Source organism: Mytilus edulis, chromosome 11 (genome assembly GCF_963676685.1).
Source record: "Mytilus edulis chromosome 11, xbMytEdul2.2, whole genome shotgun sequence".
Lineage (NCBI taxonomy): Eukaryota > Metazoa > Mollusca > Bivalvia > Mytilida > Mytilidae > Mytilus > Mytilus edulis.
Genome location: NC_092354.1, coordinates 42,215,767 through 42,238,839, shown reverse-complemented (window position 1 = coordinate 42,238,839; position 23,073 = coordinate 42,215,767). Strand labels below are relative to the sequence as shown.

At 31.7% G+C, this 23,073-nt stretch overlaps 2 protein-coding genes across 3 annotated transcripts in view; one reads left to right on the top strand and one right to left on the bottom strand.

Annotated features, from left to right (window-relative positions):
- Positions 1-23,073, top strand: part of LOC139495617 (uncharacterized) — a 100,681-nt gene that overhangs the window by 33,404 nt on the left and 44,204 nt on the right. The window lies entirely within an intron of this gene.
- LOC139495609 (cartilage matrix protein-like) lies at positions 2,368-14,685 on the bottom strand. The gene is made up of 7 exons (XM_071283894.1): positions 14,647-14,685; positions 12,680-12,754; positions 9,461-10,012; positions 8,231-8,359; positions 6,974-7,087; positions 4,776-5,330; positions 2,368-3,291 (listed from the first exon to the last, which is right to left on the bottom strand). Exons 2-7 carry the CDS (start codon positions 12,735-12,737, stop codon positions 2,687-2,689), a joined length of 2,013 nt encoding a protein of 670 aa, XP_071139995.1. The 5' UTR covers positions 12,738-12,754; positions 14,647-14,685; the 3' UTR covers positions 2,368-2,686.

Below are 23,073 nucleotides of genomic sequence, written 5' to 3'. Positions count from 1 at the left end.
ACTATGTACGCGATTTTTTAAGCGGTCTGAGTGAGGAATTTCATGCTATCTATGTCTTATTTTTAGTTTTTTTTTTTAAGTGTATTTCAACATTTCCTAGATAAGAATTTTCCCCCTGCCCATTTGATATACATTTAGGTTGACTTAAACTGGCTAGTCTTAATAAGGATGTGCATTGATTATTTGAGCGTCCACATGTCGCACCGTAACTTGAGAAACGCTTTTCCAAATTTGATGAAACTTTACATAGTTGTTTTCTCTGTTGGTCAAACGATCTGTATACTTTTTGGTAAAAATAAAATTTGAACGTTTTGAGTTACGGGACATAATAACAAAAACAGGGGTGTGTTTTTTTTCACATGTCGCGCCGTATCTCAGAAACGATTAATTATTATTGCTTATAACTTTGCACACTTCTGAGTTATATAAATCTAAAGATATGTATACTTTTTGGTGATGATTAAAAATTTCATTTTATAGTTATTGAGTTTTTTTAAATTAAAAAAGGGGGAGAGGGTTTCATATGTCGCGTCATATCTCAAAAACGATTTATGATAATTGCTTAAAACTTTACAAACTTCTTATCTCATTAATCTCTAGATCTGTATATTTTTTAGTGATGATTCAAAATTTCATTTAAGAGTTTTTGAGGTTTTTTTTTATATAAAATAGGTTTTCACATGTCGCAACGTATCTCAAAAAGCGTTATTGATTATTGTTGTATTTGGCACAACTTTTTGCAATTTTGGATCCTAAATGCTCTTCAACTTTGTAATTGTTTTGTTTTATAAATATTTTGATATGAGCGTCACTGATGAGTCTTATGTAGACGAAATGCGCGTATGGCGTACAAAATTATAATCATGGTACCTTTGATAACTATATATAATGATTATTGCTTACAACTTAATACACTTTTTAAAAAGTTATATTAATTTTAAGATCTGTATTTTTTTGGTAATGATTCAAAATTTTATTTTAAAGTTATTGATTATTTTTCAACTTCACCATTTGGAAATCTTGGTTTATTAGCTTCCTTGTGAGGAGCAATCCTCTATGAAGGAAATCATGATAGGAATTAAATACAAGCCCTTGAATATCGTAACAATTGAGAGATATATATCCCGTATGCAAGCGCTACTGGAATGTTGCTACATAAAAATGTAAAGTTCACAATTGGGAATCTGAAATCATCTCGTTTGTCGTAAAGTTTTGTTTTTATACGACCCTCATTGTCAATTTCTAGATATGAGACAGACTTGACTATATGTGTAGTTTCCTTTATCTTTAGGTCGATGGAATAGATTCGGCCACCAAATGTCTGCCGGTCGTTTACAAATACACATTGTACTAGAAAAATACCTCGAGTGCGCGGCTTGAACACTACTTGAAATATTTATTTTGCTACAAAGCATGTTCGCTCAAATTGTGTTTATTCACTGCTGAATTATGTTGATAGTTTTGATTAGTTTATCAGGTATTTTTCATTAGGCGCCTGGATGTTCAATTAGTAAATGCTGTCTATGTTGCACAAGTTTATATAAAACGGAGGGAAAACCTCAGAAAAGATAAGACAACCAAGAACAATGATGATACAAACATTTCCAAGTGGTGCTATTTTGTAGTATTTCTTTTTATTATGTGTGGGTGCGAGTTTGATAAAGTGATCTTAGTTGTAATAATGAGTAAGAGACTTTAAGAAGTGAGAGTAGGCATAAGTTCAAGACAAATTTATACTTATCAAAAATGAGTCTTTATAGAGGGGCAAAATATACCAGAGGGACAGTAACACTAATAAATTGATAATAAACTGAAAACGCCATGGCTAAGAAGAGAACAAGAATGTGTCCATAGTACACGGATGCCCCATCCGCACTATCATTTTTTATGTTAAGTGGACCCTGAAAATGGAGGGAAATCTCTATTTTGGCATTAAAATCAGAAAGATCATATCATAGAAAAAATGAGTACTAAGTTTCAAGTTGATTGGACTTCAACTTTCATAAAAAAAAATACGTCGACCAAAAAGTACAGCATAGAAAACTAAAGACTAAACAATACGAACCCCACCAAAAACTAGGGGTGATCTCAGATGCTGAGGAAAGGTAAGCAGATCTTGCCCAACATGGTACATCCGTCGTATTTCTAATTTTATTACTAATTCGGTAAATAGTATAATTCGACAGGTAACATTCGTCAAAAGGTAACGGGATTGTAGTTACGACATAAGGAACATATCCGAAATGATTTGTAAAACGGATATTCAATAACGGTCAACCAACTCGTGGTTGCGTTCGTAAGTTTACGAAGGGATTATTTCATCTTAACCATTTTGAATGGCTAGTCTATATTAAAAACTCACAGACAAACAAAAAACGATGAAACAGTTGTGGACAAAGACAAAACTGTGATGATTTCATTTATGATACAATATAAACAAAAAACAATCAACTATACGTGTAAATTGAGTAAAACGTCTACACAAGACTTATCAGAAATGTAAAATCTCTTGAATTAGTTGGAATAACGTATTATTATTCAAAGGATTCACACTACTCTAACATTATCGACTTCAATTGAGATTTCAATGTGTCATTTATTATTCTATTTGCACATGTCAGAAGAGACATACAAGCTCTAATAATTAAAATAAAACATGTTTAAAATTGACACAATTGCTTATGCGTCATCGAAGATCGCAATGCACACTATTAATTTGTTCTAACAGTGATGCTATGTATGTATCAATCGAGTTCACCGACATTTCACCATCTATACCTATATGAAATGACGTTGATGCTATATCTAACATAACCTTAAACTGTTTATCACTCTGATCAAGTCCAACCACAAATATTTCTACATTTTCTTTTAAAGTTTCAATAAGTTTACTGTCTTCAATTGTCACATCATTCTGGTAATTTGAAAAGACAACAAGAAACTTCTTTGCAGACGAGCGTGCACCTTTAACACCATCAAATAATAAGGCGTCGGCGCTGTTAATCATGGCTGTAATATTGGTATTGGTGTCGGTAGTTTTAACAAAAGACGACAACTGCCTTTGTAAATTTTGTCTTTCTGTTTCGTTAGTGTACTTATTAAAATCAAACCGTACATTTGACGAGGATGTATACGTTAATAAAGCAATTTGTGTGTTCATCGGTCCGAGTTTGAGTCCGGATAATATTTTATTTATTATCGTAGGGACTTTGGTGGTTAAGTCTAAGCTTTGCCAACCATTCGAAGTATCCACAGCAAATACGACATCTGTTTCTTCAGATCTTTGGCAAACTACAAAAGAAAGTAAAAGTTAGAACTTGATATATGTTGGCATTATGCACTTACCATTCACAAATATATTTCAAAACCAATTGCTATGTAGAAAAGCATTTGAACATATTCCGTGTTAGAAAAAATACAATTGAACATTTAATTTTTAATTGGGATTTGCCTGTGAGAGTTCGAATATATAGAGGACTTCAGTCCTTAGATGATTTGAATAGATATATTTTTTTTAAAACGAAGACACAGCACACACCTATTACATGTGCTATCTTTAGGAATTCGTCTTTATATTTAAGTGGGCGTTGTATACTCTTTTCTACGTGTGTACATGTGTATTTGTATTTTTTGTTTGTTAAGGTTAAACGTTGAATATAGTTATCAAAGGTACCAGGATAATAGTTTAGTACGCCAGACGCGCGTTTCGTCTACATAAGACTCATCAGTGACGCTCATATCAAAATATTTATAAAGCCAAACAAGTACAAATTTGAAGAGCATTGAGTATCCAAAATTCCAAAAGTGGTGCCAAATACGGCTAAGGTAATCTTTACCTTGGATAAAAAAATCCTTAGTTTTTCGAAAATTTCAGTTTTGTAAACAGAAAATTTAATAAACATGATAAAATGACCACATTATTAATATTCATGTGAACACCGAAGTGTTGACTACTGGGCTGGTGATACCCTCGGGGACGAAACGTTCACCAGCAGTGGCATCGATCCAGTGGTGTAAATAGTTACCAACGGTACCAGGATTATAATTAGTACGCTAGACGCGCGTTTCGTCTACATAAGACGCATCTGAGTTGCTAAACCATAGGTTACGATTGTGATATTGTCCACAACTTCGTGACAATATCTCTCAATACGTTGCGAATTACGTGACAATTAAACTTTATAGTGAGTGATATACACGCTCGTATTTTGTGACATTTTATTACGATTATAACAAAACACATTTATGGTTTTTTACCACGGATTTTTGATATCTTATTGCTTTTTATAATATTTTCTCTCATTTACACTCTCTTTTGTATCGTAAGTTTTGTCTTGTTATATCTTTTCCTTTTTAAATTACTGCCATGGTATCCTTCTTAGAATTAAACATTAGTTCTAAATATTCTCTAAGTGTCAGCATGTTTTCCCAAAATGAGTCAAAATATGTTTTCCCCTTTTCCTTATTTTTTTTTTGTATCTCTTTTCGTAAATTGTTTTCAAGATATCCTTCTTAGACTTGATTACCAGTTCTGAATTTTCTTGATGTCATTATGTTTTCTTGAATTAAAAATTATCCTGGTCTTTTAATTTGATAAACAAACACTGCAAGTATCTGTGATTGTGTAAACAGTCAGTCATCAGTGCTTAAAAGACGTAACAAAACATATACTGTGAGAGAGGAAAACAATCATTATATAGTCTTTAAGCTATTATAGCATGTATAGTAAACTGTTGTAAATATTTTGGACTTGCTTGAAAATATGTAAAACTCACTATTACAGCTTTGGTCAATTAGCGCATTCATTTTGTAGTGCCATAATCGATCATTATTATACGGGAATATTTTTTCACTTCCTCCAGTAATAACAGACAGGAAATGATGCGACACATCTTTCCCAACAGCCACTGCAAACGTTTCTATTCCATACCCGCTCACTGTCGATATCATGCTAGGTGTAGATGGCAGTCCATCAGATACAAGAATTATATACTCTTTCACCTGACTGCTTGATACAACACGATTTCTGTTATATAAGATATTAACAGCATGGTTGAGACCCTTTTGAATTTCAGATATTCCGCCTCTAGGATTCATTTGAGTAACAAAATCATCGAAATTGATTTTATTTATCGAACTGTCAAAGTTCAGCTCAGTGTATGAATTATCTGCATACGACACAATGGCTACTTGAAAGTTGTTTACAGTTATCTCCCATTTCTTCGTAACGGATTTAATAAAGTTCTTTGTTATATTGAAATATTCTTGAGAACAACTGTTAGAACTGTCTATTACAAATACTACATCAGTGGGATAAGGCTTGCACATATCTAAATTATATAGAAAGACATATCAAATGATTCGTCACAATGGGAATTTATTTGAACACGACATAATTACGTTCATGTGACGACAATTGGCCCATGCTAGCTCATGATTGTACTTTCAGACCTATTTCGAGTGTTTGGTTTATAGTAATTATACAACCATGTTGGCTGCTTTACACTTTTTTTTTTAAATATTTTGGTATACCTGGTATCTCTGTTTGTTTTGTTCACACGGCGTGTTCAATATAGTTGCATTTATGTGACGGTCATACAAGTGAAAGGAGCTAACTACAAACCAGGTTAAATGGATCATTTTCTATATGACAAAAACAAAAGACTGTAATAAGTCAGGAATATGACAGTTGCTAAGAATTCGTTGAGTGTATTTGATGAGCTTTTGATTGTGGCATTTGCTAAATAAGTTTCCGTTTCTTAATTGCTTAACATTTTGTCACAATAGTTATAAAAGGTAACAGGATAATAATTTAGTGCGCCAGACGCGCGTTTCGTCTATATAAGACTCATCAGTGACGCTCATATCAAAATATTTATAAAGCCAAGCAAATTCAAAGATGAAGAGCATTGAGGATCCAAAATTCCAAAATGTTGTGACAAATACGGCTAAGATAATCTATACCTGGGGTAAGAAAATCCTTAGTTTTTCGAAAAATTCCAAGTTGTGTAAACAGTAAAGGAGTAGGTTCGGTAAGGACCGATTTTGGCCTCAAATTTTAGGTTCATCTGACGAAAGATTTTGACCACTATTTAAACACTTAAGTGCCTATTTCATTTGAATCAATTAGTTTATGTGAAAGATTTAAACTGATTTAATCATTAAAAACGGCCCGATTCAAGCTCAAATATGAATAATCTACCAAATATGCCGAAAAATGTCACTTTTCCGATGGTTTTTGTCAAAAATGAAAGTGGCCGCATCCGTGTTCATCCTCGACCTTTATATATGTTATGTATTATCATAAAATACAACTTACATTTCAATATTAAGGATGAAGACGAATGTGGCCACTTTCGTTTAACACGAAAACCGTCTAAAATTTAACTAAAAAGCTAGAATTATGAAGATTTCAGTAATTTAGCATGACTTAAAGGTGCTAGTGCCCGATATATGTGCATTGTATTGTCAAAAACAGCCCATGTTTATGTAGCAGAAGCATTCTACTGTCCAATAAATAACTATAAGCTTACATTTTAATAATTTTGTAAAACTGTTACAGATACAGATATTGATACAGATATTTTCAGTAGGATGAAAGCACCACTATAATGCTTCATCTTCCTGTGCGTACTGTATGCAATATATTATATATGAACGCCTGTCTTTTTTTTCAAATATTAAAGAAAAAAAACATTATTCAATTACTTCCTTCTTTTTTGATATTTTTTTTAGAAATATCTACAAAAAAATACAACAAAATAATCTCTTCATAAAAAAAATGTTACATGATGTAAAAGTCCACTAAAATACAGTCTTCAGTTACACTTCAATGTGTTGTGGTCGAATGAGTCAAGCGAGTTTTTTTAGAACGTTTTTGTTTAAATTTATTTCTATATGGATTATCCAATAGATCTTTTTTGGATAAACAAATACATGTATATTTAGTATGAAAAAAAAACTGGTTATTTACCTATTCCGCAATGTGTTCCTGTGTAATGTTCTGCACAGTTACATGTAAAACTAGCCAATCCATCTATGCATGTTCCTCCATTGTAACACATAACACCAGCACAGTCATCTATATCTAAAACAAACCCGCAGAATACAGTCTATTTCGTAATTTGAATGTCCATAATTATACGGCTACTAAAATTTAACATAAATACTATGATTTTGAAAATATACCAGGAGCTGACAAATAACATTACAGTCGTCTGCTTAATGTTAAAGCCCACAGTATCATTCATGAAATGCTTACCCTTCCGGAGCACCTGATTTCACTCCCGGTTTTTAATGGAGTTCGTGTTGTTTCTTATTTATTATTTATAACTTTTGATGTAAATGTCCTTTGGTTTTGTGAGTCTTTGTTTACACCTTGGTTTTGATTGTTATTGTCTTAACAAACAAAACAATCATAGAAATACAAGCAAAATAAGGTTGCAACATCAATATAGACATAATATGTAAAAAGAGAATGTTTACATTTCTGTACATAATTGCATCTATAACAAACTAATCTATACGCAGAAGATCAGCATCTTAATTACATGTCTGGTGAATTTAAAATTGAGAAAATATTAGTCAATTTGTTTCACCGTTTTCATATTTCATCCTATAATTAATTAGATAGCTGTATAATAGGTGCTTCATTCTATAAATGTGCTCACGATCACACTTTTACAATTGTCAAAAAAAGCATTACATTTTTATAATTACTTGTTTATGCTTGGGTCATGAAAAATCGGTGTCTGTCAGTTATTTCTTTAATAAACCTGTTTACTTCATAGTGATGGCACGATGATTGAAAATGTAACACTTGGTTTGTGAATGTTTATTTTAATCTGACGTGCAACGTTGTTATCCTATCAAAATAATATATTGTTCTAGAACATATATGTAATGCTATTAGAAATTTCATAAAAATCAACAGTAAAGAAGATCTAGAACGAGAGACAACATATAATGACGTCTTGTTTAAATAATAGTATAGGGCGACGTGTTTACAACCTTGGATAATTTCTACTTTCCAAATAAAGCTTGCAAATTGTACTGGTTTATGATAAATTGAAAATGAAAAAGATCTCAATAAAGATATAGTAAATTAATGAAATGGACACTAAAACATGTCTTTTTGACTAAGTTGACAAATAAGATCGCACTGGTTACGAAGGGCGTATGTGATTGGCAGCTATTACCTAGTTGTGTTTTTTTGTTATATGTAGCAAACCTGTTTGACAGTTATGATCTGTGAAGCCGTTTGGACACAAACACGTGTACTTAGAACCTCCAGTCGAAATGCATGTGCCTTGGTTTTGACATGGCTGTGGACTTCGTTCACATGGATTTGTCAATACATCTGAAATAATCTATTTTGATAAGTGACCTTCATCATAATACAATCATGTTATTCAACAAACTCAATAGGATTTTTTTAAATGTTACGAAGTGAGATGGATGGGTTTTGATTACATTGCAAATTAATAATTGTTTTATAAAGATTGTTAGTTTCTCCTTGTACGTGTGACACTATATGTATGCAAATGAAAAATTGTATAAACTTTGATGAATCCTTATCATTGACAATGAATGTTTTGTTGTTATATGTTGTTTTTTTGTAGCTTCCTCCGCCTTAAATTATGTTTTGTATTGGTAGTTTTTTTTTCATTTGATAAGTTTAGACAAATTGATTATCACATACATTGACTTTAGGTCATGTTTTTCTCTGGCTGTTTATGACGTCTTTACACTAAATCCATTGGATGTTGGATATGTACGGATTGATAGTTTAGTCTTACATGTAGATGCATGATTTTTTTTATTAGTTGTTAGTGGCTTTGAACTAGCTGTCAGATAACTCCGAGTACTCTCAGATTTGTTCATTGTGTCTTTTTGTGTCGGGATGTATAAGTACCCGGCCACGTCCACTTGTATCTTTGTCCATCTGATGAATTAAGCCTTTTTCAACTGATTTTTATAGTTCGTTCATATGTTGTACTGTTATGCCACTGTCCCTGGTTAGGGGGAGGGTTGGAATCCCGCTAACATATTTAACTCCGCCACATTATTAATGTATGAGCCTGTCCCAAGTCAGGAGCCTATAATTCAGTTTGTTTGTTTATGTGCTATATATTTGTTTTTCTTAATTTTTTTTTATATAAATAAGGGCGTTAGTTTTCTCGTTTGAATTGTTTTACATTGTCTTATCGGGGCCTTTTATAGCTGACTATGCGGTATGGGCTTTGCTCATTGTTTAAGGCCGTACGGTGACCTATAGTTGTTAATGTCTGTGCCATTCTGGTCTCTTGTAGACAGTTGTCTCATTGGCAATCATATCACATCTTCTTTTTTATATTTAGGGTCTTGTGAATGAAAAATTGATATAAATCGAGTCTTTAATTCGTTAACATGTTCGTCAGAGAGTACCACTGTTATATGATTGTCCAATTCAAACACTTACCAGTGCAGGTTTTTGATTTTATGTCTCTATATACTTGGCCAACTAAGTCGGCATAACTGGACGCCATGAAAACATAACTCTGGTTTGTTGCTATTTTATCCAATTGATTCCTGTCAACATTACCTCCAACACCAACTGCGTACACTATTACTCCTAGTTGATGAAGTGTATTTCCGCCATCTTTTACCGCCGATTGACCGTCAGTAAAAAATATTAAAATTTTAAGTGAAAAGTCCCGAGCTCCATTAACTCTTTGAAACATATTATTTTTAGCGAACGCCAATGCCATTTCAAAATTTTCATTTCCAGAGGAAAAGTTTATGTCGTCTACATGAGATTTAATACTGGCTTTATCGTTACAGCATTTGAAATAAAAACCATCTCCCATAAAGTCATGGAATGCAAATGAACTTATTTTTACAGCGCTGTTCCCTATATCAAACACATCTACAAATTGTTTAACGAAATCGAGATTTTTCTTGAAGTTTGCATCCCCGACACTTCCCGATTCGTCAATTAGAAAACCTATATCTGCTGGCTGATTCGAGCAAACTGTAAAAGATAATTATGTTCAGTGGTACAAAAAAGTGTTATCTTTTATAGTTTTTTGTGATATAAATTAGGTAAAAAAAGAAATAACCAATGCAAAAATTCAAGTTTATTTAGCAATTGTCATTGTAACAATACGACTGGAAGTCGAATCTCTTAGTTCTTTATCAATACACCTAAATGATTTTTCAATTTATTCAATCTTTTAGTTTATTCTAGACTGATCCATTGCCACCTTGGCATGTTTCGTCTCGTAGATTTCAGTCCTCAGGTGTTTGCTTGCAATTTGTTAAATGCCCTTGTTTCAAAATATTCTGCTTCTAGTTTTCAAAATATTCAAAGCCTTGACTAGAAACGTGCATCATATGAATATCAGCATGATGCATGTATACAGTTAGTTCTCATTCGTTTGAAATTGAGAGGGATGTTATTGTGTTTGACCTTTATGGCGGCTAACAACACGAAGAACATACAAGTTTTACTAGTCTAAGCATGCTAAATTATAAAAAACATTAAGTTCATCTTTTGCATATTTTACTGAACAACCGAGACAGGAACGAATCGATTTTTTTTGGGGGGAAAATATAGGTTTCTCAGCTAAAGATATAGTCATAATTGTAAAATGGAATAATTCGTCTCGGGATTTTTTAAGCTACTACTTTTTGTCATGAGCTAAACGTCGTTTTATTATATTATTCTGCTTTTTTTGACCTGGTGATCTGGCTGAAATGTACAAAGCCTTGAACTTACGAATATTACAATTTATATTAAGATAAAATTGAGAAAGGAAATGGTGAATATGTCAAAGCGACAACCACCCGACCATAGAGCAAACAACAGCCGAAGGCAACCAATGGGTCTTCAATGTAGCAAGAATTCCCGCACCCGTAGGTGTCCTTCAGCTGGCCCCTAAAATATGCATAATAGTACAGTGATAAAGGACGTCATACTAAACTCCGAATTATACACAAGAAACTAAAATTTAAAATCATACAAGACTAACAAAGGCCAGAGGCTCCTGACTTGGGACAGGCGCAAAATTGCGGCGGGGTTAAACATGTTTATGAGATCTCAACCCTCCCCCTATACCTCTAGCCAATGTAGAAAAGTAAAAGAATAACAATACGCACATTAAAATTCAGTTCAAGAGAAGTCCGAGTCTGATGTCAAAAGATGTAACAAAAGAAAATAAATAAAATGACAATAATACATAAATAACAACAGACTACTAGCAGTTAACTGACATGCCAGCTCCAGACCTCAATTAAACTGATTGAAAGATTATGTCTTCATTATATGAATATCAGGTACAATCGCTCCCGTTAGGGGTTTAATATCATACTATCATAAAATATATGAGAAGAACATAACCCGTGTCATGCCAACAACTGTTTTTTTAAGAAATAAATGTGTTTAGTTCCGATGCAAAGACCCTATCAGTGAATCAATGTTAAAGCCAAAATATGCAATCTTTAATGACCTGACAACAGTATCGTAACTATATCCCCTTTTAATAAGTCTATTTAAAGGTTTTGTTAGTTTCTGAGGAGAATACTGACATTTTTGTGCTTTATAAAGAATATTTCCATAAAATTTTGGATGTGAAATACCTGAACGTATAAGATGTCTGCATGTTGAGTTATATTTACGAATTATTTCCTTATACCGGTGATAAAATTTAGTAAATGTTTTGACCAGTTTGTGATATCGAAAACCCTGGTGTATTAATTTTTCAGTAATACATAAATTTCTCTCGCTAAAATCTAATACATTGTTACATACACGAGCGAATCGTACAAGTTGAGATATATAAACACCATAAGATGGTGACAAGGGAACGTCACCATCTAAAAATGGATAATTAACAATAGGAAATGAAAAATCATCTCTTTTATCATAAATTTTTTATAACAAGAACTTAAATTATTAAGTATTCAATTAAATTAAATCAATACTCATAAAATATCAAGTCTGAATTTAATCAATCTGTTTGTACTATTTTGGTCAAAGAAACTATCATGCTACATGTGTATTCCATTACTGTTTCTTTTGGTCTAGAAAGTGTTGCCTGAGATAAATTGTGAAGAGCACATAGAAGCTTTTCATACTTAAAATTATCACATTATAAAATGATAAAAAAGAAACATTCAATACTTGATTTAACATACTAATGCAAATATCAGAAAGGTTTTTTTTAAATCATGTTTGAGTTTATTTGCTTTTAATCACCTTCGCAGTGTTGTGGTGTCATCATGGAATGTATTGGCAATCATGCATGTTGTGCCTTAATTGAAAACATTTTTTCATACAACCACGTGATAGTTATCAGTTTAACAAAACTATGAAGATATTCATATGACGAACTTTTATAAATCTGCAATATGATTTATGTTATTGCTTCTAAATGTGTATAACGTATTTTGAGCAACATTTCTGATATTTAAGTAACATTTAATTTTTTGTTTGTCTGGTGTGATATGAACTATTACAACTCTGACTTTCCGATCTGTAAATTAATTGGCCGAGAAGCCTAGTACGTATTTTATCGTCTGCGGTTGTTTTTGTGTTTTTCTTTTGGTCATGAAGTGGTGTACTAGTATTTCGATGTAAAAAGTTTTATCTATAAGTTAAATACATGATTTCATAAAAAAAAAGAAACAATACACTTACCTTCAGCAGCTATACGTCTTAAAAAAAGAAGAGGTAGAAGAATCCAAAACAGCATCATTTAATATCTTTCCTCTTCTACAACAATTATAATTTTAATCACCGTGAAACAAAACAAAACAAATTACATCGATATTAAACATATGTTATTAACTGTATCATCAAATGTTATTATCTCAAGAGACATACATAATTAATTTTGTTAATTTTAAAAGACAAACACAAGATTTTTGTAATTGGCGTTAGATTTGATTACGTATAAACTTTATTAGAACCAAATTTTACGAAAAAGATATCGTCGCGATAACAACAGTTAACGTTTGAAACGTCTTTACATCCCCTGTACCTGTATCGTATGCCCTTAAATTTTTGAAATCCTTGTCATGTATAATTGGCTATCATAAGGCATCCGCCTATTTTATATTTTACACAATTTATTTAAAGGTGCATGTACACCCGTGACATGTGTTTGACTGGACTTATTTTAATCTAGTCGTTTTTCACCACTACAGATTGACAAAGAACGTTCATCTAGTTACACTATTAGAGTAATAAATACGATTGTAATTTCAATTGCATAACAGTTGTACTTATACTGGTTGCAAAATTGGTTACTATTTTATGCTCGGTAGATAATACTTTTTTTTATTAAAATATTAAATATGTTTTACTTGATTTATATATTGTAAGAATTATAGTATATATATATATATATATATATATATATATATATATATATATATATCATTCATAAATACTCTTTATAACAACACTATATACATTTATGACTCATACACAAATAGAGAAAAGAAAAAAAATAACAATGAGATGGTAATCTATCAACAACATATAAAGGTCAATATAGTTTTGAGCTATTCAAAGTCTTCTCATTAAAGATTGATGGCCTAACTCTATTTACAATAATATCATGGAAAATTCAAGACAAATAGCTGTAAAATATCAATACAACTATGAAGTGGAAATTCCTACCAGATATGACCACAGGGAGGAAGGGTTATTATTTTGAACTGCCTTCGAAACAATGGTATATTTGAAAGAGTACTTTTGCCTTGCAAGTAGGCATGTAACGACTCTCTCTTGTCATGACACATCGGATTTGTCGTTTACATTTTAACCTTACGTTTCTATAAATTTAGTACATGTATTACATCTCGTAAAATTAAACAGCAGTCATACTGTACTAAGAGTTTTACTGAAAGGGGATAGAATTGAAGATATAAGCTGCTTAATTCCTATTGGATGAAATATTATTATTATTATTGTTATTATTATTATTATTATTATTATTATTATTATTATTATTATTATTATTATTATTATTATCATTATTATTATTATATCATTATTATTATTATTAGTATTACTATTATTATTTTTATGTTTAATTATTTTGTAGATCCAAAACCTTTCTTTCGTTATTCTAGATATGTAATAAATAGAAACCAATCAGTTGAAACAAACACGTTATAACAAAAATTGAAAAGTTTAATAATTAACAGAAATTTAGTACATAATATAATAATGTATAGAATCATGATAACAGTTAGTATTGTATTTATTTTCCCTGACTTTATTGGATGTTATATCCGTAGGATATAGATAAGTATATTTTAAATCTTTATTTTAGATTTTACTTGCTCGATATGGCTTTTGTTATTACAGTTCAAAAGCGATTGCTAAGTAACATTTTTATCTAGTTGTTTGTTTATATTTCTCACTCCAAATTAGAAATATTTTACATTCTTGCCTTTTGTGCTTGTTTTAAATCATTATTTATCATTTTCAACTAGTCTACATCTAGGTCAAATTGGAAAATGAAATATAGTAGAAACCTGAACATTTTTAATGATATTGTCTTATGTTGCCTAATTAGCAATTAATATAATTATGTTTTTCTTATTTGTTTATATTCTGATAACTTACAATTCATTGAAACAGCGTCAACTTACCTGCGTATCTAAAGGTGTACTGACTACTTCCGGTATCACATCAAAACAATTTTCTTAATAGAGGAAGTTTAATTTTATTGGTTTATAATGCTTTGTCATACAGATAAAGATATTTAAAGTACTGACTTTACGTGTATAAATTCTTTACAATATTGATTTTATCGGTTGACATTTAATTTACTAATCCAAACATAGATGTATAAATACGCATATCAGTAAAGGTTTATATTTAAGAATTCAAAGATTTAAAACATGGATGTATTGTGGCTAACTTTCTTTCAACACGATTTCATTTGAGAATCGTAGCATATAAGAATAAGTTGCGCTAGTCAAATACTAACAAAACCTTAAAGGCATACCACGCCTTTTCTCAGAACTCTGATAAAATGGAATTCAGAAGTTACCAAGAGGCACTCAAAGATATGTCGGAACAAATAATGGTTCTAACATTGTAAACACTGGTTGAAACCCGGTTTCTACTGGGTTTTACTGTGTCACTCTGACAACCGGATAATATACAATACTGCTTTGAATCTTACAGAAAATTTAGTAACAATTTTTTGTTATAACAAATGAAAACTATTAAGATTTTTAATTGATAAATTCAATTGTTTTTGACTCATATTATAAATTGTTTAAATCTAAATAATTAATGGGTTCAGCAAATCAAAGACTTTATGACACATATAGAAATTGGGAAAGCTTTCTAAGTAAGATATCTAGATACTATGTAGGAAATCCATACTGTCCTAATTGATCAAGCAGTCAATACGATGACAAATACATACGTCTTTTCCAACTATTTTATCCATTAATTGCTAAATATATTATCAACTTCAAAGTCTAATCATACTTTTATGACCATCGCAAATTAACAAACAATAATACAGGCTATCATGATTATGAAGCAGATGTGTTTTTACAATCGGCTTATTCATTTATCTGAGCTTTATTTAGCAATTTCATTATATAAAATTTCAATTTTTCAATCAACTAGAACACACAATGATATTAAAACAACATGAACAATTGAGTGAATAAAAGGAGTGTAATGTGGTTATCAATGTCGCTAAATGCCTTTACCAAGTCAGGAATATGACAGTTCTTATCCATTCGTTTTTGATGCGTTTTGTTATTTGATTTTGCCATTTGATTAGGGACTTTCCGAATTGATTTTCCTCTTAGTTCAGTATTTTGGAGATTTTACTTTTTACATATACGAATACACCATACGATGAACAGAAGACGTGATAAAGACACATGGGAAACAGCAACTAACCAACACAAATAATAAAAAATCCGTCTATAATATACTGTTTACAAAATATGACAAATCTTACTTTGTTCCTATGCTATTTTCAACACAAATACTGTGTAATAATCGAGTACGGCCGTGTTTTGTTCCGATATTTAATGTAAGTCATGCATTTGATCCGTCTTATATTACACATAAAAGAGGTAGGTTGCTATCAAATTAATGTATCTTGCGAATTCCCTTTATTCTTCGTTGTACTGATGTGTAAATTCACACAGCAGCGTCATGAATATTACAGACAAATAACCATTCTGTTTGTTATTGCGGATCCTATTTTTTTACAATCAAAACAGTTTTGAATACTAGGTAATTATCTTAGACATCAGTTATTAGTTTTTTTTTATATTTTTAACTAGTTTGCAATCGAAGTTCTTGTCAATTATCTTGCTAAACAAATTTCTCCCGCCTTAAAGAATTAGGATTGGAAACAAATCTTTGGTAGTCTCTTTAACCTCGTTACGAATTTAATTGACTGAAGATCGTTATTGACTTGACACCTAAACTGTTATGACAATTGTGAACGGCTGACGAATGTACAATATTAATCATTAGATTCTATTTTTTATAGCTATTGGGTTAATCTCATTTAATGTTCTTGATGGTTTGTTTGTAGAGGTGCACCATTTTTTTTTAAAGATCCATACGATATGTTTCTTAAAGAGGGGGTACTTTAAATAACTGGAATTATTTCAGGTAATGTAAAACCTCTTTTCAGATTTGGGTTCCGTTGAAGTACCACAGAGAACCCCTAAGTACACTAAGAACAATATTCCATACTATGCACAGATTAGATGATATAATAAACACAACGGACATGGAATATAGAAGTAGACTTTATGAAAATATATAATTTCGAATTTCATAATGATATCTTTAATAATTTCGAAGTAATTCAATGTTTTATCAACACGTGCCATATTTAAACGATTGTCACCCTTGTAATCGAAAACAAACCCCAGGGCCAGTTAATTGCATACGTTTCTCCAATACTTCCCATTCTGCACCAATTGTATACACAAATCTGATCTGATCTCAGTTCTTTTTAAGACGTCGAATTTTTTCTTGCTAACTTCTGGTATCTTCTGAATTTCCTATTATTACGGCATGAAAAAAGCGACCATGCCTGATAATCACCGACAGAACACTTCTTTTTGCAAAGTTTGCCTGCATATTCTTTTTTAAATCATGAGAAAAACATATCCACCACCAAATCTCATTTAATGCGATATTTATACACTCTCGACAGTGAAATTTTAAATATGTAAAACGCTAGGCAAGTCTCGCGATTTAATCATGTTAATTGTCTCGAGCAGATAAATATCGTTTCACACTCGATGAAGTAGTATCTATACATTCTATATGTATTCAGGTTGAGCATGCAAATAGTATTGCAGCATGTAACTATTTGTTGTTACTGTTTAATGAGTTTTGTATTTTAAATATAAAAGACATATCTTAGATATGGATAAACGAAAATAAAAAAAATTATATTTCGCTTGGATATTCTTGATCATAAAAAGCTTCTGTCATACATTCTATTAAGGTTGCACTATATTATTGACTTGAAACTTTTCTTACTGATAATCGTTGAAAAAAACTTTTAAAAGTACATTGATTTTTCTCCCTTTGTTTGCTGTAGTTAGGTAAAAATATGATACCAGAACATAGCATTTTTGATTTTCAAATCCTGTTTTGAGAAGTTTTTACTGAAATCAAAGATGTTATAGCTATTGAATCTTCTAAATTTAGGATACAAATAGTTATCAAAGGAACCAGGTTTCAAAAATATGATTTGCTATAAAATGAGTCAATTATCGACAAGAGACCAAATGACATCAATGAAAGAAACTTTAGGTCACTTTTCAGCCCTTAGAAAAAATACTTATTTGGTGTGCTCAAATTATAACTCAATATGACTTCTCCAAAAAAAAAGTTTGACTTTAATAAACAATTTCCCTTAATACAACATAAAAAAGGCACCGTTAATAAACGTTTTTTTTCGATTATTCTTCATAAATCTACTATCAACTAATCAAATGGTGACGATTGAATGACAAATGTGTTTTGGTTTTGGATAACACCAAAATATTATGTTTTTCCGTTGGAAGATTACCAGACATGTTACACGTTGTTTGAGATAATCAAGACATAGAAATCGTTCTAGAGTTTAGTTGTTAGGGTATTTTATTGACAAAATCCGGAAATTATTAAAACAATTTTTTTTTAAATCACAAATTGAAAAAGGGAAACAAGCGATGTATTAGATACATACAAGGGAAACATTTCATAGCCTATCAGTTTCTTGTCAATTAGTTATGTTTGATATAGTAGTAAAACCTGTTCTGTTATAGGGATCAGGAATTTGGGGATTCAGTGACTATGATATTATCGAAAAGATCCATTGAATTTTATTTAGGTTCCTTCACAAATCTTCCGCTCCAAACTATATGATATGCAATGAGCTAGGACGTTTTCCACTTGCTGTTGGTGTAAAATTAAGAATGATATTCTACTGGTCGAAATTGATTATTAGAAAGCCGTCAAGTATTATATTATTATGTATAAACTACTGTACCACTTGCATTGTACTAAAAACATTACTTTTAATGGTTAATATTTTTAAACGTCTGATTGATTAATATGGATTATCTTATATCTGGAACACACAGTTCGTTTTAAATGGTGTACATGGTGTACGGCTGAGACATAATACTAAAACAAGATTGTGTGATAAATTCAAACAAACATGGGATGAAACTATTCAAGACTATTCGAAAGCCTTGAATTATCGTAATGTAAAAAATAATTGTGTTTTCAAGAATATTTTAACAATTTTAACGATGTCTTTTGCTAGGACATTGTGTAAATTTAGAATATGTAACCAGAAAGTAATAGTCAAATTTGTGGTATGGTACAAAGCAGACGGGAAAACAAGCTTACTATATGCAATCTAAAAACTAGAAAACTATTCAATTAGAATATTAACTGTTCACATTTTTAATGGTTGGCCAAACCTTATGAAATTATGTCGTCCACAAATAGGACAGCTCTCATAGATTTATGTAATTTTGTTCGAATTATAAACAAGCGAGTGTGTCCTCCTGAATAAATTAAAATTGTTTGTGTTGTTGTAGTACATAGTCATAATGTATATTTATTTACATGCACGTATTTAAAAAAATTATTTTTTACATGTCTTCTCTATTCCTATGTATTTGGTGATGAGAAAAAAAATGATTGTTTTGTAAAGTATTTATTCGATTGTTAGTTGTTAAACGTTGAGTAATAATTTTGTCATGCATATTCTTAAATGAAGAAATTAATATTTTACTGCTTGCCCTTCCGGAGCATCTGAAAACCCGCCAATTTTAATAGGATCTACCCTGCTTAGTCATGTGTTCTCTGTGTTGTGTTTTAGTAACTTGTTTATCTTTTCGTCTTCTTTTTTGAAGTAAATGATTTTTGTCTTTTTTTTTACCATGTCGTTTTATGTTTATTATCGCTTAATGTGTTTGGATATCCCTTTGGTAACTCCCGCCTCTCTTTTATATCTAAGTTGTGAGTTGAATACACTCTCGCTGTCATTAGCCTCTTTTTCAATACCATGTAAGAAGCTAGGTTATACAAATAGGGTTGGTTGAAATAATAAAGGGCGAATATTTTGACTTCAAATGGAAACCAACGCTATGTTGATGAGATCAGAATTTTGCCTTTTCAACAGACTACCTATAAATCCCTACAGAGGTGGTACAAAGGTATTCAATGTCGTCATTCAAACTGACTAGGACTGCGTATTTATACAGCTTAAACAATTAACTATAACACTTGCAGTCAACGTATACATATATGCAGTTAGTTTAACTACTGAGCGACTGAAGTCCAGATAATTATATGTTTGTGATTTTTTTTAATGATGTAAGGTAATACATTTTTAATATGTGATGTTTGTTATAAACTTTGACACTGACATGGATTCTTAACCGGCATGCATATCCTAAATCGCACACAGTCTGTCAATAAATTGTAAATAAATGTAACAATTACTTTTAAAAAATATAACACTAAAATATGAAAGAATGAGATGTAGGGTTAAGGTAAATGAGACCAAGGGTTAAAACAACTAAACACATATATTGGTCTATATAAAAACTTTCATAATAGCCAGATATCGATGCACTCAAGTTTTAAACCGTATCGAATTAAAACAAATGTGATATTCTGGACACCATTACTTATTCTCAAAATAACTAACAAATCAAGATATGTGTGACAAGAGATTTCGCCCATTTAGGATCCTGACTTACGTAAAGCACACGGCAATGTGACGATTTGAAACTATAGTTTTTATTTTAAATCGCAATTCCTCTTTCTTATGATTTGGATTAGTAAGCTTACAAAAAGTACAATATAAACCCAATAAAATAACACACCAAACCATGCTCTTCTAGTAGTTAACTCGCTAAACAAACATAACAAAAAAAAACAGTTTATGGCGTATCAACGAATGCTCGCACTTACTAAAAAAGGTCCCCAAAGTACTTTAACTGTTACACTAAGTTTGGTAACTGTACTTCATAGATTCCATACAACAAAATCAGAAACAGAAGACACGATTGTGTCCAATATATACACAGAGCAAATTGAACATTTCAAGCTTAATACAGGTAATGCGATTTTAAATCTGTATGTCAGTAACCAACTTATGTTGTTTTTATAAAAGCTAATTTGATTTTAAAGCATATGTTCGTTAAAATACAAAGAAAATATCAGCGCTTACAAGTAAATGCTGTTAATTCAGGACGGTCGGGTAAAATGACAAACAAATATTAACGAATATCGACTGGCCAAAAAAATATTAAGAAAATACACTTCGATTGTTCATTGAAAATTCTAACTGATCGCAAACATAGCTAGCGTTTTTGAAACTGCTTCGCAAATCTCATTGCATCACTGCACACTATTAATACCAATGGAATACCAACTAAAAAAAGTCCAAAATATCCAATCGACACTGACGACTTCCGATTATCTGAGGCGGATATTTTTCTGTTGAGAAATGCTGATGTTTTAATCTTATCAATGGTAAGATTGCGTTTAAGTTCATTTAAGTAATCATTCAGAAATATTTTCAATTCAACAGTTGACATATCCAAATCAGCAAGAAAGTTCCATTTAGTACTAACTGTTGAGCATGGGCACATGCATTGTATCTGATTTGACGTACTAGGACTACTATACTTTGAATATGAAGATATTCCTTCAACTGCCGACGTAGAAATAGACGAGGTTGACTGGGTAAACATTGTGTCTTTGATTAAAGATCTTGTCGAAGTTGAAATTTTCAGTTTAGCTACAGTTGACACAACTTCACTTGACTGCACAAACGGAGATACGGTTGACGTTTTTTCGTTTTCTATTGTTTTAATTGTCTTATGGTTATCTATACTTGTCATGACTTTCAATGCACTGGTAGTAGATAACCTTTCTACTGTCGATGTATACACTTCTGCTGTGGGTTCTATTATAGATGTAGACACTTCTGTCATGTGTTCTGCTGCAGGAATGTTTATGGGCAAAAATTCGCCTCCTACAATTTAAAAGAAATGATAAATACATACTTAGTTTAAATCTTCCTGTGATCCAACTTTGAATAAAAAATAAATAGATGGTCATTTTTATAAATTTTCTGTTTACAAAACTTTGAATTTTTCGAATAACTAAGGATTTTCTTACCCCAGGAGTATATTACCTTAGCCGTATTTGGCACAACTTTTTGGAATTTTGGGTCCTCAATGCTCTTCAACTTTGTATTTGTTTGGCTTTTTAACTATTTTGATCTGAGCGTCACTGATGAGTCTTATGTAGACGAAACGCGCGTCTGGCGTATAAAATTATAATCCTGGTACTTTTGATAACTATTTACACCACTGGGTCGATGCCACTGCTGGTGGACGTTTCGTCCCCGAGGGTATCACCAGCCCAGTAGTCAGCACTTCGGTGTTGACATGAATATCAATTATATGGTCATTTTTATAAATTTTCTGTTTACAAAACTTTGAATTTTTCGAATAACTAAGGATTTTCTTACCCCAGGAGTAGATTACCTTAGCCGTATTTGGCACAACTTTTTGGAATTTTGGGTCCTCAATGCTCTTCAACTTTGTATTTGTTTGGCTTTTTAACTATTTTGATCTGAGCGTCACTGATGAGTCTTATGTAGACGAAACGCGCGTCTGGCGTATAAAATTATAATCCTGGTACTTTTGATAACTATTTACACCACTGGGTCGATGCCACTGCTGGTGGACGTTTCGTCCCCGAGGGTATCACCAGCCCAGTAGTCAGCACTTCGGTGTTGACATGAATATCAATTATATGGTCATTTTTATAAATTTTCTGTTTACAAAACTTTGAATTTTTCGAATAACTAAGGATTTTCTTACCCCAGGAGTAGATTACCTTAGCCGTATTTGGCACAACTTTTTGGAATTTTGGGTCCTCAATGCTCTTCAACTTTGTATTTGTTTGGCTTTTTAACTATTTTGATCTGAGCGTCACTGATGAGTCTTATGTAGACGAAACGCGCGTCTGGCGTATAAAATTATAATCCTGGTACTTTTGATAACTATTTACACCACTGGGTCGATGCCACTGCTGGTGGACGTTTCGTCCCCGAGGGTATCACCAGCCCAGTAGTCAGCACTTCGGTGTTGACATGAATATCAATTATATGGTCATTTTTATAAATTTTCTGTTTACAAAACTTTGAATTTTTCGAATAACTAAGGATTTTCTTACCCCAGGAGTAGATTACCTTAGCCGTATTTGGCACAACTTTTTGGAATTTTGGGTCCTCAATGCTCTTCAACTTTGTATTTGTTTGGCTTTTTAACTATTTTGATCTGAGCGTCACTGATGAGTCTTATGTAGACGAAACGCGCGTCTGGCGTATAAAATTATAATCCTGGTACTTTTGATAACTATTTACACCACTGGGTCGATGCCACTGCTGGTGGACGTTTCGTCCCCGAGGGTATCACCAGCCCAGTAGTCAGCACTTCGGTGTTGACATGAATATCAATTATATGGTCATTTTTATAAATTTTCTGTTT